The sequence below is a fragment of the Neomonachus schauinslandi genome, chromosome 6 (assembly GCF_002201575.2).
Source record: "Neomonachus schauinslandi chromosome 6, ASM220157v2, whole genome shotgun sequence".
Classification (NCBI taxonomy): domain Eukaryota; kingdom Metazoa; phylum Chordata; class Mammalia; order Carnivora; family Phocidae; genus Neomonachus; species Neomonachus schauinslandi.
Genome location: NC_058408.1, coordinates 104,870,793 through 104,897,410, shown reverse-complemented (window position 1 = coordinate 104,897,410; position 26,618 = coordinate 104,870,793). Strand labels below are relative to the sequence as shown.

At 44.0% G+C, this 26,618-nt stretch overlaps 1 protein-coding gene across 16 annotated transcripts in view; it reads left to right on the top strand.

Moving 5' to 3' along the window:
* KCNMA1 (potassium calcium-activated channel subfamily M alpha 1) overlaps positions 1-26,618 on the top strand; it is a 728,164-nt gene that overhangs the window by 596,584 nt on the left and 104,962 nt on the right. For 8 of the 16 annotated variants that reach the window (XM_021699675.1, XM_021699680.1, XM_021699671.1 and 5 more), the window contains 2 exons: positions 2,319-2,395; positions 6,152-6,160. In XM_021699675.1, coding sequence (XP_021555350.1) covers positions 2,319-2,395; positions 6,152-6,160 — 86 coding nt within the window. Of the gene's footprint in view, positions 1-2,318; positions 2,396-6,151; positions 6,161-12,787; positions 12,962-26,618 lie in introns of all 16 variants that reach the window. The other 8 variants (XM_021699676.1, XM_021699672.1, XM_021699666.1 and 5 more) reach the window with 2 other exon arrangements.

The window sequence follows — 26,618 nt, the reverse complement described above, 5'->3', positions numbered from 1 at the left end:
TTTCTTTCTTTCTTTCTTTCTTTCTTTCTTTCTTTCTTTCTTTCTTTTTCTTTCTTTCAAGACGGATGAACACTAGCATTTAAAGAAATAGTGAATGAGCTGTTAGGGCACAAAGAGCATTGGGCTTGGATTTAGAAGTTCTGGGCCCAGCCAAGCCCAGCACAGGATGACTTTTGGCAGGTTGTTGACAACCTCCTCAATTTACAGATAAGGACACTGAGTCCTGGGAACCTCCATGATCTCTTCCAGATCCCAAAGTCTTAACATTGGTTTCCATCTGGAGCCAATCACATGTGCAAGTCCTGTGAAAACATAAAAAGGAATCTAGGAATAGAATGGTCAAGAATTGTGTTTCTTTCTTTGTAGTCTTGGTCAAGGCAAGACCACGTTTATCCCTGGCGTTCAATTTCATGTTGGGAGTGGTAAAGCCAAGGATTTTGTTAGTCCCCATATCCAGAGCTTGTAAGGTTGTTCCAGTGAATTTTTTCCCAGTAATCTCCTGTGCTGAAAGGATATAGGCCTCCAGTGCTGTTCTTCTAGGTCCTATGCATTCTGTGCTTGAATGATCTTGTTTTGTCTCATCCAGAGTATCTTTGACACAGCCAATGTGCTTGGTAATCACAGCTTGACACTTGAGGTCAGTCGAGGGGATTTTCTTATTGGTTGCTTCCACTGGGTACCCAACCCTAGAGTGCCCTCTGCCCACCCCATTGCGGTGCTCAGCTGAGCTGTGCTTTTACCATGAGAAGAAAACCTCCATTTATTACATGATCTCGAGGCTGGAGAGTATGGGAGTTGGTCCTTCTAGTTTGGGAGCAACTATGGGCTATGAAATGCTAGAAGAAATTTGACAGGACCCCTTTGACCATATTTTTTTATTGTTATGTTAATCCCCATACATTACATCATTAGTTTTAGATGTAGTGTTCGATGATTCATTATTTGTGCATAACACCCAGTGCTCCATGCAGAACGTGCCCTCCTCAATACACATCACCAGGCTAACCCATCCTCCCACCCCCCTCCCCTCTAGAACCCTCAGTCTGTTTTTCAGAGTCCATCATCTCTCATAGTTCGTCTACCCCTCCGATTTCCCCCCTTCATTCTTCCCCTCCTGCTATCTTCTTCTTCTTCTTTTTTTTTTCCCTTAATATATATTGCATTATATTTTTCAGAGGTACAGATCTGAGATTCAACAGTCTTGCACAATTCACAGCGCTTACCAGAGCACATACCCTCCCCAGTGTCTATCACCCAGTCACCCCATCCCTCCCACCCCACCCCCCACTCCAGCAACCCTCAATTTGTTTCCTGAGATTAAGAATTCCTCATATCAGTGAGGTCATATGATACATGTCTTTCTCTGTTTGACTTATTTCGCTCAGCATAATACCCTCCAGTTCCATCCACGTCGTTGCAAATGGCAAGATCTCATTCCTTTTGATGGCTGCATAATATTCATTGTATATATATACCATGTCTTCTTTATCCATTCATCTGTCGATGGACATCTTGGCTCTTTCCACAGTTTGGCTATTGTGGACATTGCTGCTATAAACAGCAGGGTGCACGTACCCTTTCGGATCCCTACTTTTGTATCTTTGGGGTAAATACCCAGTAGTGCAATCGCTGGATCATATGGTAGCTCTATTTTCAACTTTTTGAGGAACCTCCATACTGTTTTCCAGAGTGGCTGCACCAGCTTGCATTCCCACCAACAGTGTAGGAGGGTTCCCCTTTCTCCGCATCCCCGCCAACATCTGACAGAGGACCCCTTTGACTCACCACTTTTGTCTTTCCCTGTCCACCTTCCTCCATAACCTCTCTCATTTTGAAAAGAAATGGGCTTTCCGAGTGACAAGGCTAATGTTTTTATTTGACGGTGGAACTTTATCCTTGGGGCCCCTTTGATAAATATCTGACCAGACGGCAAGGGTTTCGGAGATGGATTCAACTTCCCCACCAAGGGCCCGGGGCTGGTTGCCAGCGTGTTCTGATGAGCGGCACTGAATGCCGTGCTCAAAAACGAAAGACAAGCCAGCAGACCCAGGGTGTCCCATCAGCAGCCATTCCCCCAGTTCCTCTTCAAAGGAAAGTATATTAAAAGAAGCACTAACTCAATTTGCAGAATCCTGGGTTTGAAATAAAAGGTCTTGCAACAAACATTCCCGTCTGTAAATGTCTAAACCTTTCAAAAGATGAAAGGAAATTAGTGTTGGCGTGTTTCATTAATTTGGCACCACGGTGGAGGAAATGTGGTGCTTGTTTCATTCGGGTGGATTATGAAACGTGTCAGTTTTTCCATTCTCTTTCTCCAGGGCATTTTTTTACTGCAAGGCCTGTCATGATGACATCACAGATCCCAAAAGAATAAAAAAATGCGGCTGCAAACGGCGTAAGTAGTGTTTCTTTCCCCCTCCCCCCCTTTTCCTTTCCCCAAATTCGTTTCCCTTCTCCTTTTCCTATTAAAGAAACACTAAACATCAAGAGGTTTCTTGACTATGTTTATGTTTCACCCAGCAGTTTAAAGAGACATGAAAAAATGCCTGTCCTTGCTTTATTAGAGCAGAGGATGAAAAATCCCCACCATCAGCACCTTTGAGTGAACCTAGTGCCTAATCCCCACCTCCGGACCCTGAAGGGATGCCAAGGTGGTTGTGTCCACTTGAACATAGTCAGTACGGTGCATGAAAAGGAGGACAGCTAAGACCATGGAGGAGGGAGTATTTTTGCAAAGTGATTTCCAGTGGATATGGGACCACCAAGTGTGAAGATGGCTGTACTAGGGCTGAAAGGGAAACTGAGTCCGAGGGCGCTGTCTCCCAAATGGGAGCTGACTCTCTTTCCATTTGGGACTGCTGCAAGGTTTGATACCAAGATCCAGAGCTTTCCCTTGTAGTACCCTCAGACTGGCCCAGGAAGAGAACATGGCCATCACCGATCAGCTTTATTTGCCATTGCTCCAATAACCAACCTCAAACACCTTTGCTCCTTGGGGTAGACTAGATCGGGCTCAGTAGCTTCTGGCATATCCTGTCTCAAATCTCTTCCAAAGCAGCTTGCTAATGGGACCTCTTGAGAAAGATATGGTAAGTCAGGAACTTTGGATCATGAGCTCCCGAGAAACCAGGACTTAAAGTGGGCGTGCCTCGAGAGTAATTATGTTGCATTGCCTAATAGAAGTTGTTCATGACACTAAAGAAAACAATAATAATGATGCCTTCCTTCCTATGGTGATTTAGTATTTTCAGAGCTCCTTATTTATGATCATTATTTTGTTTGATCCTCCCCGTAACCCTGGGTAATTGTCAGGGGATGTTATTAATTCCATTTTACAAAAAGAAGAAACCAAGGCTCCAAGTTTAGTGGGAGGATGAGATGGCTAAGAGTCACAGAGACCTAACAGACAGGGGTTCAGGCTCACCCAAAGGCCTTTCCATGTTGTGCACTCAGTGCTCTAATCATTTTTGCAAGAGAGAAGGGCAAGGCAATGATTGTGGTTCTGAAGAGTAGAAACAGAGTTATGAAAGATCGCCCCATAAAAGCAGAAACCAGATAGAAGAGCACTATTCCTGGGATATGCCAACCAAAACAAGAGCTTTTTTCACTGCATTCCTAAAGGGGGACACAGTAACATAAAACCAGTAAGATATAAATATCATTCTGCTGGAGCACGAAGACACTCGATCTCTTAGGCAAGTACCCATGGGAGCACTCTTGGTCCAGAGCAGTTTCTGTAGAAATCCTCGGCGGCTGGTTCCCAAGTTTGGGGCAGCTTAGGCCCATTGTTATGCTTTCTCCACTGACTCAACATACATGTCCCCGTTCCCCCCAGCTCTGACACCTCACTAAGGTGAGTATTTATTGAGCTCTCAGTCAAAGAGACGCTAAGCTCTTGAGATCTAAGAATTCTCTGATTCTGACAACCTACGGGGAGCATCTAAGGGGGTGTAAGGCCCAGAACAAACCCACCTCCAATCCCCTGGACTCATTGACACGAAAGGCCCTCCTTATGAGGCTGTCCACCCCAGCACTGCTTAGTTGGCTGTGAACACGGAAACAGAGCTCGGATGACCAGGCATCCCCCAGATCATATCCATCAGAGGAGCATAGTATCCCAAGGTGGAAGTAAACGAGAGTAACAAATACAAAAGGGTCAACTCCTTTGTAAGGAAACTCTCGTAATGAAGGGGGGTGGAAAATGCAGGAGAGTTTCGAGGCCAATTACCCATGTCCCGATATCTGCCAAAGAACCTAGTCCCATGGAGTACCACAGAAATTCACTTATTGATTAGCCATCCACATATTTCTGAGTACTTTCTTTGTGCCAGGTGGATTCTTGGTGCCAGGGATGGAGGGGTGAACAAGATAACATCGCTGTTCTTCTGAAGTCTTCACTTTAGTGAATGGAGACAAACAATCATCATAGAAACTATTAAATGCAGATAGAGTCAAATGCCATGAAGAGAGGAGACTGCCTGTGGGTATGGGGAACTTGTCAGGATGCTGCTTTAGCCAGAAAGATCTGGAAGGCCTCCCTTGGAAGGTGACATTGAAGCTGAGACCTTGTCCAGGCTGGTAGAAGAGCAAGGGCAAAGGTCAAGAGGCAGGAATAAGTTTGAAGTGTTGGAAGGAAGGAAGGAGGGCCAGTGGGGCTGGTGGGACTGGGGAAAGAGTGGAATGCAATGAGGTCAGAGAGGAAGGCAGGGGCCATGATGAGAAACCTGGGTTTTAGTCCTATAATTGATATAGCTATTGGGAGATTTGAGCAAGGACATAACATCCTCAATTCCTGTATTAGATGACCTCCATGGTGACTGGACAGAGAACAGACTCTAGGAAGGCAACGGTAGAAGGCAGAATGAGGGAGAGAAAGTGTCTCTGACCCCCGCTCTGATATGGAATGTTACTCGTAGGCACTGCAGTGGAACTCAGCAGCAAGCTTTTAGGTTCCTAGAAATGAGGATTTGGCCTCTAGGGTATTTTTCCATCCTGGTTCCAGACAAGCAAACAGCAGTTGACTTTAACTTCATCCTGGAGGGAAAGGCACATAATTGTTTGAAATAATTTTATTCTCTTCGTTCCTCTTAAAGCTGGTTCAGCTAGTGAAGTGTGTGGTCTCTCACCATGCGTGGCATGGATTGCCGTGGAATCCCAAAGCTGAGCCAGCGTGACAGGGGTCTTGCCCCCGTCTCTCTGTACCCCCTTCCCTCCCTCTTGGGCTTCTCATCTCAATGAGGCCTCCGGCTGTGAGGTTAATGTTTGATAACAATCAAAATTGTCCAAATATTGTTCTTCCTAATTAAAAGGCCATAGCAGCCTGTGTTACAGAGGGCAGGATGCAGATGTGTATGTGTAAGGGGTGGTCAGAATAAAGTGAATTATTAAACATGAACATCCCCATGCATACCAGGCAAGTCAGGAAATTGGGGAAGAGGGGTTTTGGTTGCAAAGAAACTTTGATTATAAGGAGCTAGAACTGTGAATAATGAATTGCAGGGGTTCCTGTGCGTTTGAGGGCACATTGCCCGGCGCCCTAAGCTGGAGAGGGCAGCTCACCCACACAGTCATTGGTCCAAACCTGGTCTAATAACCAGGTATTAATAATTCACCCTAGAATGATACACCTCCATGAGGGCAGAGCTGATGACAGTCATTGGTCTTTATCCACAGCTTCCTAACCCTCCCCTCCCAACCTAGCTCTTCCCCTTCCAGCCCCCCCCCCCCCCCCCCATTCACCTTGAACATTTCATGCCATACTATCTGGAGAACTATCGAGTGTGGACATTCCATTTCCGGAAATCCTGTGGTAGTATAGTTTAACTTTTGCATTTCTTTCCATTTCTTCATAGCATTCCATCAAGGAAGAGAGTCAAATTCAGCTGTCTGGCCAAGGAGCAAGCTCTCAGAATCTACTATTTACCCATTTTTTTCTTCTGTATAACAAACCTGGTCTAATGATTTACATTTTTTCCCCCAGCCTGTATAAGTTTGCCAAAGGGTGGACTCCCAGGGGACAAGTCATGTCTGAATTGATGTGTTTGAAGGAATTTTCTTGAACTTCTAATCATTGACATATTTTTGATTTATTTTTTTTCTCTTTGCTGCCTTGGAATACGGCCCCTACTCTATTTTAACTGCACACTGGTAGTGATATATTGTGAGTAAAACGGGTTCCCAGTAGCCCGGAGTCCAGTTCCCCCTGTCTTTCTCTAGAAGAGATACTTCTTTTATTTTCTGTACAGTTTCAGTTTCTTTTTTTCTTTTGGTATTTATGTTGCATGTAGCAGTGACATCATGCCCCAACTCTCTCATCCAACATGGTCTGCAGAGTAGCCTGGGGCTGGAGACCCCCCAGAGCAGGGAAGCCCCCTCCATTCATCTTCCCATCCCCCAGCCTCTTGCCAGCTTCTGGCACTGTCTTATTTTTCCATTTGAAAATAAGACCTTGACCACAGTGTTTCTCTTGAAGGCCTTGTCTCGGGACCTTTAGGGGACACTGAGTAGGCTGAGGTAATTACCACTATAGCTGTAGATGCCTCGTCAATTGGAGGTCATTGTCATGCTCGCCTTCGATAAATTAGACCTGGTCTCTGCTGCTGAGCTTGAATTCCTATCCTTCAGGAAACACATATGCTACATATATATTCCTATGTTGTGATATATATATATGATATGTACCAGTACTTTGTATGTAAAAATGAACATTTTTATATATAAGCATAGAGATATTTTATAGAGAGAGCAATGTATTTATTATAATATATGTACCTCTCTATGCGAGGAAGTGCTTGCTAGAGAATTAACTGGACACCAAACTTTGGGATTGTAAGTATCTTAAGCCACCTTACCGGAGACAAGTATTTCCACAGTGGTAATTATTTCCTACAGTCTACGAAGTTCCCTTGCTTTAAAATAAAGTTCTCCTTTCAATCAGTACCCACTGGGACATACCCAGTTCTGCTGTGGGTGTTAGTCAGGCATCTTGGAAGATCCATTTACTTGTTTCAGGTGGAAAAAAATGGCTCAAGGACAATGTTCCTTTTCGTTAGGGAGCCATGTAGAAGTCCGAACAAGTAAATGTTAAGTCTCTGAGCCCCTAACTTACTCACAGAGTAGGGCCCCTCTCACCCAACAAGATGGGGCCATTTCAGGGCCAGCGCTTCTGTGTGTGACTCCGGGCAATGCTGCTTCAGGGGTACCAGCAGTGAGCGTCCTCAGGTCTCTACTCAACGGACTCGCGGGAGACTCCATGGAAAATGAGACCCAGCCTGCAGACCAGTTCAGTCCAGTGGTCCTGGCATCTGGAGATATCCCAGCACTCAGAACTCTCCTTGCCTTTGCACCGTGCAAGGGGGTCATCTGGTTCTGGCTAGTCTTCAGAGTTCGAGGCTCTAGAATGCTCAGTGTACAAACAAAACAAATCAGTGACGTCTTGAGTCCGTCACACAACGTCGCCAAGATGGACTCCGTGGCTCCCTTTATCTGCAGAGCACCGGGAAGGCTGGCTCGAGGGCATGTGCCACTCTCATACCTGCAGAGGCGCCTACTGTACCTCGTGATCCTTCGGAAGCAGACAGGAAAGGGGATGTCAGTCACCAAACAGCTCTGGTGCCAAATGCCTCTGCCTTCCACAGCCGCCGCTTGGTGTGGAAGGCAGGATCCTCTAGTTCTGTTCTGTGTACTTAGGGCCACTGACATTAACTAGCTTTTTCTTTCCCCTCTTTCTGTTCTTGGAAAACCACCTGGCAGATCTTTCTTCTCCCTGCAGAAGCGAATAGGAGGAATTTGGCTAAGTGAAGACATCATTCCTCATTTACAGGCCTGGAAAGAATGCTCGCCGATTCCCAGGGTCACATCAAAAGCATGTCTCAACCCTCTACCTCGGTGGACTTTTTCGTTCCGTGGAGGCTTCTTGTTCTAATTTTAGTTGCTGCTGAGCATGTGAAGAGCAGCTTCAGGGTTCAGGCTTGGAATTCATCCTTCCTTCACTGGGATTGATCTTAAACATGTCATTGCGACCTAAAAAGTATCTGTGAACTGAAAGGCAGATATTTTCTTCGTCCACGCTAGTCTTCCTTTGAATTTGCTCCATTTGAACCTAGAATACTTTTTCTCTGGCCGTTGGAAAACTCCACCTGAGCCTCTCAGTCCTGCGCTGCTTTTCCCGCCCCTTCCAACCCACCCTGGAAATTAAGATTCTGCAGTTGGAAATTGGCTGGCCATTTGGTTGCTGATGCAGGAGGCAGATGGTGCTGAGCACAGGATGGAGTCCAGCTCCCTATTCATTCCTGGCTTGGCTCAGAAGGGCTAACCGGCAGAGATCCTGAGTGTGACAGCTGATTGTCACTTTGACACAAGGAAAGTGCAGTAACCCAGCCACATCTACATCAGCCACTTGAGTACAGGTTTCTTTTCTCGTGATCACGACCCTTGAAAATATAGGAAAAGTGGTCCAAGAGTAGGTCTGAGAAATCCCCCATTTTTAAACACTTAAGAGTAAACAGATAGCTTTGATGATGTCCATTAGGGAAATACTTTCATTTTATCTCTACAAATAGCACTAGGAAGTCCTAATGGAAATATTGGATGAATATCCACTCCCTTGTGGTGAAGGAAAGCACATAAAAGCTTTTTCTCAAATTGTAAAAGGGCTAAGCCAGAGTTCTTTGGAGGAAGGTGAGACCCAGGGTCTCATTCTTGGCAACCACATAACCTCTTTGAATCGGTGGCACCAGTCCAAGAACAAGAACCTTGTGACGTGGGCCAAAGAGAAAACGGAGTCCCCAGAGGCTTATATTTCTGCTTTCCCTGAGTTAAGCTGGCCTATGGGGCCAATTAATTGAGCATAAAGTTCCAAAAGCCCTAAGACGGAATGACAAGTAGCTACAGTCTTCACACCTACCGGAGACACACTCTTGTCTGTTTCCTGTCTCAGGAAGCGGCAGCACGGCTTTGAGGAGGCCCAGCCAGCTGCTGCTGAACTGGTCCCACTCTGCTGGCCATGGCTGCAGAGCCAACGTGTTTGCAAGTCGCCACTCTTGAACCAACTCCTAGAATTCACCACTTCATCCCCACTGGCCCCTGAACATCCGCTGGGAATTGTAAGAACCACTGAACTGAGATGACACTGCACAGATGTCAATTCTTGGAGGCACACAGTGTCCCTTCCTGCTCCCTTGCAGAGAAAGGCCAGCTAGTTCAGGTAGTCTGTTGACTAGCTGCTCTTCCACACGGATCCACTAGATGTCCTCATAGATCTACTTTGCATTACCATTGAGCTCCTGCGGAAAATTCCTTTTTTCTGAGGCTTGGGATTTGGGAAGAGAGCGTTGGGTGACGATGTGAAAAAGAAAATCAGCAAACGCCAAAGGTGAGAGGGCACTTTATGTGTCCAGGGAGTAGATTAAGAAACTTATTTCTGGTTTAAATAAATACTGAAACTTTCAAAGTTGCTCTTTGAAACCTAACCTTGGGAGTTTTAAGTGGCACTCTGATATCTGAAATTAACGTTCTAACCCACATCGGCTCCAGAAGAGGAAACAGTCACGGGGAAATGGAACTAAAACACCAGCGGTTCTGAATATCCGTGATTCGCTAAAACAAAACCGGAGGATTAGGAAGCCAAAGAGTTGAAGGGGACAAGGGGTGGTGTTTTCCAAATCAGGAGAGCCACGACTTAATTTTGATATAATTTTATTTTACAACTTGAGAGTATAATTTTACACACAGTGTCCACATCCTCTGGAATAGCTCCCACCACGTGGTCAAATGATCAAACGTTTTTAGTTAAAGTGCTTGTTCAGGACCCATTTAATGGCCCAGAGGAGGGCTCTTTCTTCCCAGCTGGGACACACATCCTTCAAGCCTGATGAATCGCTCCACCAGAAGGGAGGTCAGCTGGGCTTACCTGTTAAGAGATTGGGCCCGGAAGTGTGTAGGTGAAGACGTCTAAGGGGTGGGGGGTGTCAATGAAAATGGGACTATTCCAGAAGTAGAGCGAGAGAGCCACCCTCCCAGCCAGTGGCACCTTGGTCTAGACATTGTAATTCACAAAGGTTTGTCAACATGTGGGGCTCAATCATTTTTAACTGTTTCTGTCTTGTCTTTGAGCCTCTCACTGATCATTCTTGCTGGGTTTTGTTTTTTTTTTTTTTTTTTTTTGTGGTGGTGCTTGTTTGTCTTTTGAGATTTCTATTTTGTATTTGGTGTGAGTGTAAAAATGATGACTGGGGAGGAATGACTAGTAATAGCATGTTTGCTTTTTTATGCATATGCTGCTTTGGAATGTGACTGCTTATAATTAACATTTAATCTTCTTATAGCAAATGGTTTTTCGCTGCTTCGATTACCAGTTTCAGCCTGTTCCTGCATGCTAACAATATGAAATTTTAGAACAATGCATGGTCTCCAGAACAGCCAGCAATAACCGTTGCAAACAGTTCCTGAGAGGCACTGGGTTGAAGTTGTGTTTCCACCTGAAGCCCTTATCAAGTACGAGGTTTAAAATCACCCATTATGATGGGCTTACCTCTGACAGAATCGTTTCAAAAGTTATTCTGCCTCATCCGCCCTCCCCTTGTCCTTAAAGACGGTATATATAGAAGAACTCTCTTTCCCTATAAATGTGTCAGATTCTATTATTATATATGAACCCAAAATGGCAGTATGGAAATGAAAACCAGGGACTGTTGCTAATGAGAAGCATAGCATTTCAGAGTTTGATGGGCTTCTCTTCTGCTACAGCATTTGATTAAATTTTTTTCAAAACAATTTATTTACAGTGAAACAAAAAATTGTCTTTGTTTCCCTCCTCTGTGTAAATAACAAATCAATATTTCCAGTAAAAGAACCGAGCCAAAAATAAGTGAGCAGTCTACAAGTTGTCCATCAGATCTGGATGAGTGTAAAATAATTTTATTTTTGTGTCTTCAGCTGAAGACTTTTTCCTCTTTCTTGACTTCAACTACTACCATTTGGGGTGTCTGGGTATTCATACCATACCTTCTAAAGTCTTCCAATTCAAATGCTATAGTGGAACTTTTCTTTTCTTTCTTTCTTTTTTTTTTTTTTTGGTAAAAGCTCAGCTCAGGAATGATGTACCACGCATTGAAGAGGGCTGGGGCTGCATGATGATGATCTGAACAACCAGCTAGCTAGGATGCTAAAAGAACATGTCACTAAAAATGGGAGCCAAGTTTAAACAGGAAAGGATCTCTCATTCATCTCCCCCAGTGCCTGTTCTTTACAATCATAATGTTACCCCTGCTTGACAAATATACTGTATGGCAAGTCATAAAGGTCTTAGAACAGGACTTGACCCATTTGAGAGATTTAAACCCCTCTTCCTGGTGACTGTAACATTCAAAGAGGGCAAAACCAGAAGCCATATTTTAAAGTAAGAGTGCAACCATTCTCCACAAAGAAAAAGAAAGAGGGGGAAAAATGACTTTTAAAATGGAAGGTGTGGGCGCAGGGAATAACACCTTTCCGGTTCAGGCTTACTATTTGGCTGTGATGTTTGGAATAAATACGAGTTCTTCTCCAATCCTGTGAGAGAAGCAGGCTGGTTCATGCTAAGTGATAAGCAAACACGTTTGCCTGTTGTAGCATCAAAATGAGGCACAAAAAAGCTCCTCGTACTGAAATATAAATTGGCTTGAAGGTTAAGGGTGAAGTGTCTTGAGAACCACTACGGTGATGTCCAGCAAGGTTTGCACTTGGTAGGTCAGCACTCAAGTTGGATCCCCAGGCAGGCCAGATCCTACGATATCAGCTTTAGAAGAGCTATCAATGCTGCACGCAAATATAAATAAGATATTTTATGTGGGACCTAATTTCTTACTTCATGTTTTATAATCTCTAATCTATTTAGTCCAATATTTTCAGTATAAGAAAAAATTACGATTAACCGATAGCTCGATGGCTTTCTGGATTTTCAGTGGGTGGGGAGAGAAAAGCAGATGTGATTTTCAGATTCTCCCAGCTTTAAGCAGAAAATACACCCATGAGTAGCTAAATGCATTCCAATAGACCAACATCTCATATGCTTTTGGTGATTTCTAATTTGTGAACTGCCTTTAATGTCAAATACGCAGCGTTAGCCTTGAGTAGCTGCATTTCTTATATGGACAGATTTGGATATTTGTTCTGTCAAGAGTAAATTTAAATTCCTGTAGGCATCATGTAAACTCACTCTGGGGAAGTTCAGCAGAGGCATCCTCAGATTCTATATTAACATGTAATCGTTTCATATCTAATTTGATGAAAACTTGTCCTAGGCTCTGCCTCATGCCCAGAAATGGATGGAAATTAGAAAGCCTACATATTAGATATTTTGCATCTTGCAAAAACCATTTATTGTACCAAATAAGCAATTAATTGATTGGCTGTGTGTTTATTTTGACCTCCTGTATTAATTGCGCCAGGGGAAAAATGTTGGTTACATTTTTGCTGTCTCTAACGTGCTCTTCTTCTCATCCAAGAACCCGATTGTAATCAGCCATGCCTGCTTCCTGTAGTCACCCACTTTACCTGGGGAGAAAAATAATACACAACAGCCTTGGGGGATGATAAAGGCAATTTATATTTTCGCTGCTTTTTTTGATGTACAACCAAACTGTTACCAGCAGTCACTCTGCATTTTTTTTTTTTTCTGGGTCAAGACTGTTAATGTGAACTAAGACCTGTGTTAAATCCCTTTAGCTCCCTTCTAGCTGCCTTGCTGTGTGTGACCTTGCCATTAACTACCGCTCTTCCTCTCCTCCATCCAACCACATGATGATAGCCAAGATGTCCATCTACAAGAGAATGAGACGGGCATGTTGTTTTGATTGCGGACGTTCTGAGCGTGACTGCTCGTGCATGTCAGGCCGTGTGCGTGCTAACATGGACACCCTTGAGAGAACCTTCCCACTTTCTTCTGTCTCTGTTAATGATTGCTCCACCAGTTTCCGTGCCTGTAAGTTTGACCCCGACACACGGAGTTCCGTGTCTGTGCTGTCTGTGGTATCATCCCCGTCTTGTGTTGTGTGCCCTGTGGTTCTTGTGGGTCCGTCCGGCTGATGTTTTCTTCCCAGTGTGACCTTGTATATGGTGATGGATGTCGTCCTCGCTGCCTGTGTCCCTGTGTACCTGCTAGGGAAGGCCTCCCTTCCATTCTGTTAACTCGTTGCGCTTCTGGGAATGGCGTGCAGGACTGTGATAGTAGAGTCTAGTGATAGTCTCCCTCTTTCTCCTTTAAATAAATATAAATGGAAATTAATGTGACAACAAGTCAAATACTGTATTAATACAAATACAGTATTAATACAAAGATGTGTGCAAATGCATATCTTAATATTTGGGTCAAGGCTATCCATTGGATTGGGTTGCAGGGAGGAAGGAGAGGGAACAAGTAAAAGTAGATTAAATTATTAAATCATTAAATTATTTAAATCACTAAATTATTTAAAATTATTTAAATCATTAAATTATTTAAATCACTAAATTATTAAATCATTAAATTAGATAGTTTCCAAAATACAACAGGGTTAAGATGAATGTGGATTTCTTTCTTTTATTTTTTAAACTTTGTCTTTTTAACCTGTATCTTGTTCCTCCAGTGCCAGATTGTGTCCTATGTTCTGGAAATGAGTATTCTAAACCTGTAAACCTCTATTGACTGATGCAGTCTAGGGCTTCCCTCAGAAAGCTGACTAATTCAAAGGAGCATTATTTTTTCCCAAAAATAGAATCTCACACTTTAACTAAGGTCTCCTGTAGCAATTGTGATTCCGAATAACAACAAAAGCTATAAGCCGTGAGCTGCCATGATTTCCTGGAGTCCGCTGTACAGGACTTTGAGGTCAGTCGTCTTCGTTCACCCACAAAGTCAGGGATGGTAAAGAACCAAAGGTCAGGGTCTAGCTGCTGGCAACCGGCAATGCTGACCTACACCAGGTTCCTGACACCTCCCTCATCCTGGCCCACCGCGTGGACTGCGCGGGTATTTTAACCGACGGTTGCCCAGTGATATTACTGAAAGCCCCAGTGTGCACCCTGAGGTGCTGGGATGCGGGGAACTTGCTGACTGATATGTGCTGGTGTTGGAGGCGGTCCCAGCATGGTGTGCTTGTGGGACAGTGATCCACGGAGGCTCCTGGGGCTGAGGGGGCCCTGACGTCACTGTATGCAGCAGAGTGGTATGCTGGGCCACATGCTGGTGTTTGAACCTGCTGCTCGGGTCTGAGGCACAATCTGGGCATCTAACTGTTGTAGAGTCACTTGGAAAAGTTATAGCTGGGACCAGAGAATCGTCCTTTCTTCTTCACAATTCACTGTTCTTCCAGAACAGTGCCAAGAAATAGGATTCATTTTTAAAAGTGATACTTAATAGAGGTTGTGTCGAGAGGGATTTTGGACTGTCCCAACCACATTTGCCTAAAATTCTAGGAAGGAAGCTCCTTTCAAATCTTGTGTTCAGATGCCACAGTATGAACCTTTACCCTTTTATTCTCATCGTGAGAATTCTTGCTAGTTCCTATGACGTGGCAAGGAGAACTCGGTTGCAACCGCACAAGGGATTTGTTTGTCTAAGATGTCCGGCAAGACACTAGGTTCAAGACAGGAGCTGGGGGAGGAAGAGCAAAGTGGTGAGCTGTGGTGGCACCGTTTGGCCACATCTTTGACTGATGGCCGTGAACGGAACCACCAGCCACCGGGGTTACCCGTCTGCCTAAGGCACACCTTCTTCTGTTTTCAGATAACCACTAGGCTCTAAAACCTTGGCCAGGAATTCAGTGGAGAAAAGGAAGGAGCCATTTGGGCTGTATGTGGTCGTGTCTTGGCAAGAACTGCCCATACCAATCACAGTAACATGTGTGTCCCCTGTGTGAGGCCCGTGATACCCAGCGTGTGTAATTTCCATTTCATCCAGGAGAAACCATAATTGGAGGGATTTCTCATCTCTGCAATTTAATCCAAACATTGATGGAGGCCAAGAGAAGAAAAACTTAGGGTGGGATTGTCCCATCCTCTTGGAAACATCCTGTGCGTGAGACTGTTGTCCTTCTCTATCCTCCCAAATCAGCCCCACCATAGAAAACACGGAGCTTTGGGCTGTATGTGGAAGCGTTAACTGATACCGACAGCTCAGGGGTGGGGGGGGGGGTCGCCTCCTCTGTTTCATCAGTTTCCCCGCCATCCTCACGCCATCGAAAGAAAGCAGATTTCATCCACCCCTGTGTGAGTCCTCTCACCTTTGACCATTAATAATAAGTTAGAAAAATCCATTCCAATTTGAGCCCCTTCATGCACCCACGTAAACCCTTCTTCTCCAATTAAAAAATGTCTATCTCTACGCAGAATCCCACTGGCAGGGCTCCAATAGCAATCCCTGGGCTTCCCTTGCTGGTGGTGGGTTTGGGTGGTGCCCATTTGACAGAGCTGGTTGACTCAAAGAGCAGTGGCGAGAGTGGGCTTTTCATTAAATATGAGCAGATGTGAAATGTAGAGGGTTTGACAATTAGAAATGGCAGGAGAAGGGCCCTTGAATCAAAGTGAGGTCAGATGGGCGGATCAGATTACTTCTCTTACATTCTTTAGTTGTTCTGAAAATCATTTTGAATTAGTGTCAGGAGAGCCATGATGGGTTTTGCCCTTTGTCTTTTATGCTGGGGCCGTATTGTTTCCCAAGACACTCATTAAAGGTCATTATATTATTACGGAGCTTGCTTTGGTCGCAGTTTCCCAGTTGAGCCAGTGTGCTTTGGAGACTGCCTAATTCATTTCTCTCTTGCTTTTAGTCTCCCTCCTTGCTTTTTTTTTTTTTTTTCTCATAAGGGGAAAGATTTCCGTTTTCAAGGGACGTTAAATTGAAACACAAAGTCCCATTATGTGTTTTCTGAAGTGGGAAGAAAAGTAGCTAGTTCCCAGAGGAGTAGTAATATATTAAAAGTGTTCACACAGTTTTAAAAAATCTGCCTTCTAGCAGCAGGGCCCGCCTGCTCAGGGCACCTCTCCTTGGAGGTGTGGCCTGTTACCGAGGATCGGTCATTGCAAAGTCACGTTCTGTTCTGACAGTTGTCTTCTTTTGAACTCGAGAGACGTAAGGTCAGACTGTGCAGACAGAAAGCTCTTCAGGGAAGAAGGACTCCTTTACAAAAGACTTTAAAAAACAGTGTCAGAAAAGTAAAGCACATAGTGACCACAGTAAGGATTCATCAAAGACTTATGTTTTTGGCAAGACTGAATGGTTCCTTATGGTAAGCTGGAGTCGGTGCACAAAGCTTCATTTTCCGATCGTCCTGGTTTTGTTTCTACTCCAGATGATCCTGGGCGGGAGTACCAGCTCTTCGGAAAGACACTAAGATGATATGGGCCCAGACGTTTTACAAGTAGCCATGTTCTAGGACCATCAAATATTTTTAAAAAAATGATGTCTAGCAACATAAACAAATAAATATAGATGTAGGTTCTAATCAGTTCCATTTTGCATCCATAGAATTTTATAAAATAGTGCTTTTCCTCTGTTCAGAATTTTTTCGTGTTGTTTTGGTCTTGCCTGATATCTGATTGCTCAGTCTAATAGAAAGGGACAGTGAAAGTTTGAAGCAGCGACAACATAGGACCCTATTGATTCAAACCTGCCGAGACCTGTGTGACATGATGCCGGCCGCAAGCCATCAGCAGCCCTGGCATGAACAAATTAATCATGTGCTGGAAGAGAAACAGATCTTTAGACTTGCACTTAGAAATAGTTTTAGCTCAAGTACATGTGCGATCACTCACACCAACCTTTCAATTTACTAATAGTTTAAACCTGCACAATTACATATACCCTTTTGCAAACTACTGTAGCTAATTTTAAATGGCGCGTGACTTTTATTTCGGGTATAAATCTAATACAAGGAGGCATTCAACTCCAGTGGTTAAGTTGAGAGGAGCAGTCCAATACCATTAGGTTGAAGGGACACATACAAAAATCAGTTTAGTGTAATCTTGAGTCTTGTCAGATAATAAACAAAAATCAGCTTATCCCGAGTAGCCTCTGGTTTGTACGGGCAGAGAATTAACATTGTCAATAGAACTAAAGTCACTCGAGTGAACTAATGGCATTTTGAAGTACATAGAATCAGATACGAGGGCAAGGGGTGGAACTAGCTCTAGGAAAATGTCTATAACAGGACACACCCTATACTGACAGTCTCCGTTAACTCTTAAAGAGGGATTTGAGTTAATAAGCTGTATTTAAAAATCAACAGCCTATCATTATCTGATTCCTTTTATGTGTAGTTTTGGGTGACGTCCTCAAGCTCCCCCCAAATTGTATTTGTTTATTTTACTTCTGGGCCCTGAAACCAAAGACTCTTCCCACCACGATCATCAGTGATAGAAAGAAAAAGGAGAGCCAAAGGAAACTCAGCCTAAATCAATGTAATCATAGTTTCCCATGCATTCTGTAAGCCCATTCGTTCTGGGTCTGCAATTTCTCCCATTTTTCTTGTGCACGCTGGTTATGATCTGTCTCTTTCTCCTTCCCTACATTCCATGAGAGCAAACACTCAAGCACCTTCGGATTCCACTCTAGCTCTGCGCTAGCCCTGCCCCACGCTCCCTGAGTTGGCCATTCGCACTTCATTGCAGGACGTGAAAACAGGAAGGTAAATAGGTCCGGATAGCCATTTAATCATTCCGAGAGACTAACGATGTACCTGGGAGGGCATCTTCGGGTACTTTTGTTGGTAGCAGGCAAGGTTACAGAAGCCAATGCCTCTCACTCGATTCTGTGGTAGGCACATTTAGCAATGGGTTGACTAGAAATATGCTTTCCACGTGCTTACACAGGTGACTAAAGTAACTAAAGTGACACTCGAGTGACTTGAGTTCTATTGACAAATCGTTAAATCAGCATTGTAAGGCCAAAATCACGCGTGGGCAAAATCTCCTTTGAAAAGAATCCCTTGAAATGCCTATCTTCAAATGCTTTCACTCATAATAAATAGCTACTTTCTTCAGGTGAGTGTCAGGTGAAGTAGCTGACTTGTGTTGGGGACCTCGTTGTGCTCCCCCCCCCGCCCCAAAAAAGTATTGTTGAATTCTTTACGGTAAACATGCTATGAAGAGCCCCCTCGTTTAGATGAAGAGGGACCTTCTGAGCAAAAGGCAGCCAACTTTTCAAAAGAAATCCTTCGAAACAGAGTTAGGAGACAAGTAGTAGAAAGGTCAGAAGGAGGAAAGACGGAAGGGTCCCTTGTGTGTACTCCTGTCACTGGAACACCTCCCTTCCCAGGAGTACGACACTTTAATAAGTGACTCAGCTTTTCAAGGACAAACTAGAAAAGACGTCAACGTGCCACAAGTAGGCTGAGCAGAGGTCCTTCTGCAAGGTGACATGGAAATTATGTTTGCATTTTTACTCTGGACGGTGGCCGGTTGTCACGATACTCAGCCTGACAGCTCCTACCACTGGGCATCAGATCCTCCATCTTACCCCCATGGAGGAGGACGGATGTGGCCAGTTAGCTCTCCATCTCCCCCCTTCCTCCACTATCTCAGGCGACAGATGCCAGGGCCAGTCCGCCTTTCACTTGAGCTCTCTTGTCAAGGCTCTGCCTTGAGCCCAAATCCTGACCTTTACTGTATGAAATAAAGTACTGATGAACAAGCAGAGGTTTGAATTAGAGCAGGCTTGGAGCAAATGTCAAGTCCATCTCTGCCTCCCTCCTCCACCTGCACCAGGAGCCTGGATTAGACCCAGTCTGGAGTTTGCAGTGCCTTAGGCTTTATGGGTCTGGGGAGACATAACTTATTAACAAAGAGTTATTAAATTTTTATCAATTTTACAACACAATGTAAATGCCTCCTATGAATCTACATTGTATTCATTATCATTTAAAGCGTTAATTAAGTCAAAGTTGCATTTAATTTCTCTCTAAATGGGCCTCTGGGAAGAGGCTTTTAGAAACATCTGTGGGAGCGTGCGGCTCGTGGAGACAGGGAATCCCCCAGCCGGCGTTCAGGATAGCCCCCTGAGTTGATTGCCATCGCATGTCTGTGGTTAATTTGTTGTGATGCGAATGGGCTTCGTCTCAAATTAGTATCAGACCAGTAATGGTGTAAAGTCACTGGCGAGAGTCTTGGGGGGCGGCCGCACGGGCTCCACCGCGTCCTGCCTTCAAGTCTCATCCAGATGGAAATGAGCACTTGATGTGCAACCTGCCTGGTCTCAGTCATGCCCGGGGATTCTCCCTCCTCCTCGGATGGTGCCCATCGCTTCACTCGGATGCTTCCTTCATCTGAGATGGACGTCTGTCATCTGGCCCAACAAATTCAAGATGTTTGCCAGCATGCTCATAGGAAAGATCTTAGAGTTTGGGATCTTTGACTCGCATTTAAGCCTAGAAGCAATGAGCCTAATGGGAGCCCTTTTCAGAATGGAGTGAATTGGAGATTATAAACAGATCAGACATATCGGTGAGGAGGGACGGGTGAAACTCGCTAAGATTTGCCGAAAAATCCGTTTCCCTTTTTGGGGAGGGGTTGATGTTTTTGTCTTATCTGAGTAATGGCCCATTCTCCAGGCAGATCTATTAACCTATTGGCCCTCCATCACGCAGAACCCGAGGCTTCTTAATGTGGTGGTATTAGGTGGCTAGCGCTTAACTTAGATTCCCATGGAGACTAGACTTGGTGTAGTGGCTGATCTTACCGTGTGCAAGGTGAACACAGCAAGGGGGTGTGTGTGTGTGTGTGTGTGTGTGCCTATATGTGTGTGTGTATGTTGTTAAATTTAACACAGCATTTTCTGCTTTGCAGATGCGGTATCTTTTACAAATACGAATTTAATCCTCATTTTGAGGTAGTAACAGTTTTTTACGGTCGAGGCAGCTGTAAACGGAGGCACCTATAAACCGTGCCATTTACAGATGAAACTAAGGCTCAGAGAGGGTTCGATAACTTGCCTGGGGTCCTGCCTGAGTCCGCAGTTGGGGCTGGGATTCCAGAACAAGCCGGATGGCTCCATGGGCTGTGGAGCTAGTTGAGTTACTCAGATACAAGGTTGAACCGTTGAACCGCTGGTCACCCAGTTAGGCTGGAGCCTAAGACCTATTCGCAGGGAGAGGAATCCTGAAGGGGTTTTGTTCTTCATCTGCAACACAATAGAATGCATTCAAGGTGTTGGATCAGGAAAGGGACCACAGAGGCTTTGTTTTAGCAAGTCTTCCGCTGGCGCGCTGAGGAAGAAGGGGCTGGGCTGGTGAGGCAGTTGGGAGACTCCCCCCTGAGGGTGGGGAAGACCTGAAGAGGAGGGGCTGTGGCAGGAGGAGGTGGAGGGAGCTGCTCTGAGTTGCCCTAGGAAAGGAAGGCGTGATCTACAGCCGCCAGGACTCTGCAGCTGAAGCACATTATCCATATGCAGATCTGAGAAGTTCAAATCTTTTTAAAGAAAGTTTAATTAATGGCTCTGAAGTAGTTGAGTTGCATTAGTTAAATTTCTTGAGCTTAATTCTCCCCAGCTGACCCAGCCGTCGTTGTGATTCCTGTTTGGGCTCAGTAGAGTTTTCTTCGATTGGAGGGGAATTTAAAGCCTCAGCTGAGACTGGAGACCTACCAAGCTGCATCCGTTATCCCCAGTCTTGGGGTCTTCTCCATCTATTTTCTTTTTCTAACCCCCATTTCTTCTTCCTGCCTCGTCATCCTCCCCATTTCCAATAAGACTCACATCTTGAGTGTGTTGACAGGGACAGAGGCAGGCAGCTCCCAACTGTTACCACAAATGCTATTGGCCCAGGCTGGACAGCAGAAACAAGTGGGCGCCACGGCGGGGACATGTGACCAGCCCCGAAGGTCTTGGCTCAAGCTGCATGTGGTAGCTTCAGCTAGAGCTCATGAAAATTATTTCTCAAATCCCCGTGGCTGGCAATGAGACCTTTCTCCTCCCGTCTTTCTCAGGGAGACAGCATGTCTCCTTACATCTATCGAGGAAACAAATAATAAAGTCCTTCACATCCCATCCACTGAAAATCCACTGTAGTTTCCAACCACTTATCCTACTCCAGTGGAAATACAAAACACATTTCCTGTGAAGTACTGCCACACAGAGTCCGAGGAAGTCACGTGGCATATCTAAGTACCACGGCACAATTTTCTTTTCCTTTTTATTTCTCTGTGCACAAGACCTTTGTACTCGTTGTGACTGTACGTTGGCCAAACGTGGCTGTGGGATTTGTACACACCATGACCTCAAAGGGTCATTAAAATGGCGTGGAAAAGCACTAGAGTCCTGGGCTCCTGGACTTGCCGAGAATGCCAGCTTCTGGAACTGGAATGAGGCAGAATGCGCCCACCCAATTGGCCGTGTACTGTTTCTTCTCTCTCCAGGGCTTTCTCCCAAACCAGTATGGTGAATTTCGTAGATAATCAGGGAATCTTCCATCCCCACATTTACTTATAAGGGTTCTGCTTCCCCAGTCAGCCATTTTCCCAAGAGGAAACTGTGCAGAAACAAGTCCGGCATTGTCATACCTGCACATTTAAGATCCCAGAGAGCATTAAAGAGACTTTTTTGTAAATAGCTAGACGGTGCCTGATTTGGAGGGAGATTCTAGACACACCCATGGATTCTTGTTCTGGGGAGACATTCTTCTGAAGTCCAGCTCAGACAAACTGGGGGAAGGGTCTGGAGACTCAGAGACATTTCTTCTCAAGAGCATCTCCCTTGGTCATCCACAGAAGGAGCTCTCCTCCCGCCAACAATGGAAACAGCAATAGAGAAACTCCCTTGACCTCTTCTGGTAAACCCGAAGGCCCCCATTCTATCCCCTTCAATATTGCAGGGCAAATACTACCAAATATTCCTAGAGAAAACTCTATGCAAACTCAAAGTGGAAGCTTCTGAAGCAGATCTACGTTAGGGATAGTCAGTTGCACTGAGCCGGCTTTTAAGTGAAGTGAGAAAGACCGCTTCCTGGAGCTCGAGCTACACAAGATGCACCAACAGTGCATAGAAGGGCATCTGTAGACCAGAGCATGGGCCATCTTTTGGAAGTGGAGCTGACTGCTTGCATTAAAGTGATCTCCACTTTGGCCAATGGCAGCTTTCTGGGCCGGAGCCTGTTGAATTGCACTCAGTCAAGAAAGGACACAGGGACTGCCTTCCTTCCCTCCAAGGTCAGAAATGCAGCATGCTGGCATCCTTGGCTGGGCCTCATGTGTTGGCAAGAATACCTGAGTAGGAAATGGCCTGAAGGATTCCAGTTCAGTAAATATTTGAGGAGTGAAAGAATGAATAAATGAAGGGATTCTCAATCATCAGTTGAATGAATAGATGGTATGCCAGAAGCAGGACTGCCCAGATCCATGAAGTTTCCTAAAACTCTCTAAACAACTTACAGCAATGTGTATACACAGACACACACACACACACGCATATATATTTATTTATATGATACAAGGAGAATAAAGGGGGAAATGTAGCAAGAAAATCAAGGACATAACTGATGGCTCTTGAAAATTATCAACTAGCAGGTACAATCCATATTCTTTGTGAAGCTTAGATATTGGGAAAGAAGATCTAGAAGCGATTAAATTGGATCCAGACTAAAAAAGATCTAGACAGAATTAAATCACAGTAGGCAAAACCCTGTTGAAGTATCAAATGAGGAGAGAGAGGGATACCACCACATGAAGGATACATGTATATGTAGGGCATTTGTCCTAGGAAATCAAGGACTTGTGACATTTGCATTTAATAAGCCTGATCGTTTTCCTGTGAGTGAGGGTGGCACAAAAATACTAATGCATGGGGTAAGGCCAATATGAGGAGAGGTATGGGTTTGCAGAGAGCTATCAGCCCGCCCAAATATGGAGAAAGATTTCAGTCCACTCATGACTGTTAGGATCATTGACCCTGACTTAAGGTAGGCAGATCGAACCCAACAGTGCCCAAGTGGCAATTCTTCCCACCTCAAGGTGTCCAAAGGCTGAGTGTGTCTCATGGCAATTTCCTATTAAGTGTCATGATTCTGTTTATTCTGCTTGAGACAAGGAGGGGACAGAGAGTTTTCCAGATTGCTCACAGAGCTCTCAGACTGCACCAAGCATTCATTCTCTTACCTTTGAGTGGCTTTGAATTGCTCTCTGCATTTTGTCAAGGTCGATCTGGCCATTTCTTCAGTGCAGATGAGTAAATTTCCACATATGGCCTGTAACAAGTCCAACTGAGAGAACACATCCGAACAGGGATAGCAGGGATGCTTCAAAGCCAAAGCCCTAAACAGGTGTTACTGGAAAAGGAGGTACGATGACCTGCAGAGAAGAGAGACCCTGTGAAAATGCCTGAACGGAGCTTGCTAGGCATGCAGATGGGGTGGAGGAAGGAGCTCAGGTCATGTGGCCTGGAGGTCTTGGGAGATGGATGTGACATGTGCAAGGGACTAGTTGCTGGAAGGGCCACTCCTTCACAGATTTCTTCAATGAAGATGAAGATGGATATCCAATAGGCAGACATCTCCTGTCTTTTCTCAGCTATCCAGTTGGGGATTCCCAAGCCATTCATCTCACTGTGCAGTGAGCTAAGTGATTCTCCTTGGCAATTAAAGCCTGAAATTCTAGGGAACCTCAGAGTAGGGAAAGGGAGGGAAGCAGGGGGATTTGTATGTTTTCTGGGGACTTTGGAAATCATTCCTGGAGCAGTCATGTTTTGATATGTTCACCAAATGGATGCTCAGTGCGTGCCAATTGCTATAATAAGAGTAATGGCTTGCACATGTATGAGTCTTTATTCTCATTTCATCTAAGTGAACATCAACCCTTACTACTGTGGGACTTTGGGCAAGTTTCTGGACTTTTCTATCCCTTAGTTTCCCCATCTGTAAAATGGAGGTAATAACGGGACCTATCTCATAGAGCACCTGTGACTTTGATCTCATCATTCCTCATCTTACTGAAACTGCCTTATGACTTTTCCATCTATACCATGGACATGGACGGTGCATTCTTGGAAGATGGAAGGAATGCTGGAGAGCAAACAAGAGGAGAACAGACGGTGGGGAGAGATGACATTTCTTTCCTTTCAAATTCTATCAGAATTTCTTTTCTTGATGATGGTCTTGATCTCAACCCATCTTTGAGGTCTGGTTGGTGTTGAGACTTCACATCATCACCTTTCCTAAATTGCTTTGTAAATAGTCGGGCTCTGCTTCTTGTTGATTTTCTCATTAGTGAGATTAGTGTGAGAATTGGGGCCAAATGGGGCCCAAATCCTTTACCCAGGCCCTGCCTTCCTCCAAAGCTCTGGAATCTTATCAGCATGGTAGTTTTGCTTGAGATCAAATCAGGGCAACATAGGAACTGTCATTTTTCATTTGCTGGGGCCCTTTGATCCCATTTGGGGTTTATTTGTTTCAAGTGAAAAATACGGCCCCTATTGCATACATCTATCCTGTAGAGTACTTTTTTATTTTTTTCTGTTACAGATCAAATCAGAGTTGTAAGTTGTGTGGTCATTAGTTATCACCACCAGATTTCACAGCCTACATTTTACTTCTGTTCTTTCAAAATCACCAGTCTTCTCTGCTGCATAACGATCACTCGTGGGGAAGCTACATACAATATGCCTTTCGTGGGTGCTTGGGTGTTAATTTATATCACAGTTTCCTTTGCAGATATAATCAGAGTCACCTATCACATTCCTGTTTCTTCCTTTTATTGTGTTCCTTTGCTATCGCGTTTGTGTGATCTTTTTCTGAAAAATGACAGGTAGTGTTTCTCTGCTCACTGTATCAGTGACTTATATTCTCCATGACTTCTCTATTGCCATTTTAAAAATATAGCATTTTATAGATGTAATCTGAGTTATTTATAACTCAGGTTTTGTTATATGAGAAAATTTCCTAAATGACACCTCGGTTTAGGTCCATTTTTTAAAGGAAGGGAAAAAAATATTCACAGCAAAAATATTTTCCTCTAAATTGTAAATGAAGGAAAAGCTTTCAGTTAGTAAGATTATAATGCATTTTTCCCGATTTCTTAGTACATCGAAATGCATGAACATTATTTTTATGTAAGTGATCAAGTTGTGTTGTTTAATAACATGCTGTTAGAGGAAAAAGAGCTATCCCTTTCGATTTATTTGGTTATTTACTGGGTGACTTACAGTGCTTTACATATTAGAATTGGTTTGTCAACAATTAACATTCTAGGTTTTTATATAACCCATACTTCAGGTAATAGGGGATTATTAAACTGCAACCAGTGTGTTAGAAATCTGCCGACTGGTAATAAAATTCTTATGTATAACAGCAGCTGAGAAATACTGCTGTATATTTATGCATAGATTACAAGACAGATGATGGCCGGCAAACCACAGAGGGGCTTGGAAGGCCAGTTGACCAGCAGGTGGCGCTGCTTTTCTAGAAATGAAACCCTTTACCTGGATGTAGTCTAGGTAGCCACCCCCCATACACACTTTCTGCTTTTTCTTTTCCAGATATTCCTCTATTTTTCCAGAATGAATTTCTAAAACTGAGTTTGCGTGTTTGTTTATTGAGGAGATATACCTCCACTAAGACAACAGCTCTCCATTGCTAAGATTTCTTTAAATCCAACTAGCATGATTTAACGCTCATTTGGAACAAATCCTAGTTCAATGAATGTTATTATGTTTTTAAAAGGTAACCACTCAATGTCAGATTCTTACCCCTAAGACTGGATTACCTCCATCATCTGATTATTATGTGGCAAGTCCCCATTTTTATTTAATACTTATTTGTACAAATTAATTCCCTAGGCTTCGTTCCGCACCAGGATAATGAGGGATATTTTTATAAAGGTGACTTAGGTAGTGGATTGGTGTGCTATATAAGAATAATTTTAACGTGATTCCCTTTCATCAAGAATTACTTTAGAATCCAAGGTAACCAAAAAATGTTGCTTTCTTCCTGGGCCAAAGCTAAATTTCTGACAATCAGGATCAGAGGTTTTAGGTTGTTTTTTTAGAACAAAGTTGTCCACACAAAGGCCAATCAGCTCATCAGTTTGGGCATCAGTGAAGCAAAACAACAAATGTACAAGGAAAACTTTTTTTTTTTTTTTTGGTTTTTCATCCACACACAGCCTGTTTCCATTTTTTTGAAAGACAAAACTATGCTTTTTTTTCTTTTTTTTTAAACCTACACTATTCCTTTTATACAGGGTGTTGGGGTGTCCCTCCTGGCCAGGAGAGGATAGGAGACAATGGATTTATTGGGGTTATGCAAGGGAAGAATTAAGATACGTCCCAGGACGACTCATTTATTTGTTCATTGCGTTCATTATTAAGTGTTACCTATCAGACTATAAAGAACTTTGAATGCAAATATTTTTCTTGTTTTCTCTTTTAAAATTTGAAACCATTAATTTGGGAAAGCCAATTAGTATTTTCTCTCTCTCTTTTTTTAAGTAATCTCTACCCCCAACCTGGGGCTCGAATTCATGACCCCGAGATCAAGAGTGCATGCTCCATGATGGAGCCAGCCAGTTGCCCCAAGAATTTTCTCTCTTGAGTTTATAAATTTTTTTGGCATACTGGTCTCAGGAGTGCAGGTCAAGGGTCCAGACAACATTATGTACATTCTTCTTTTATTCACTTCTATGCT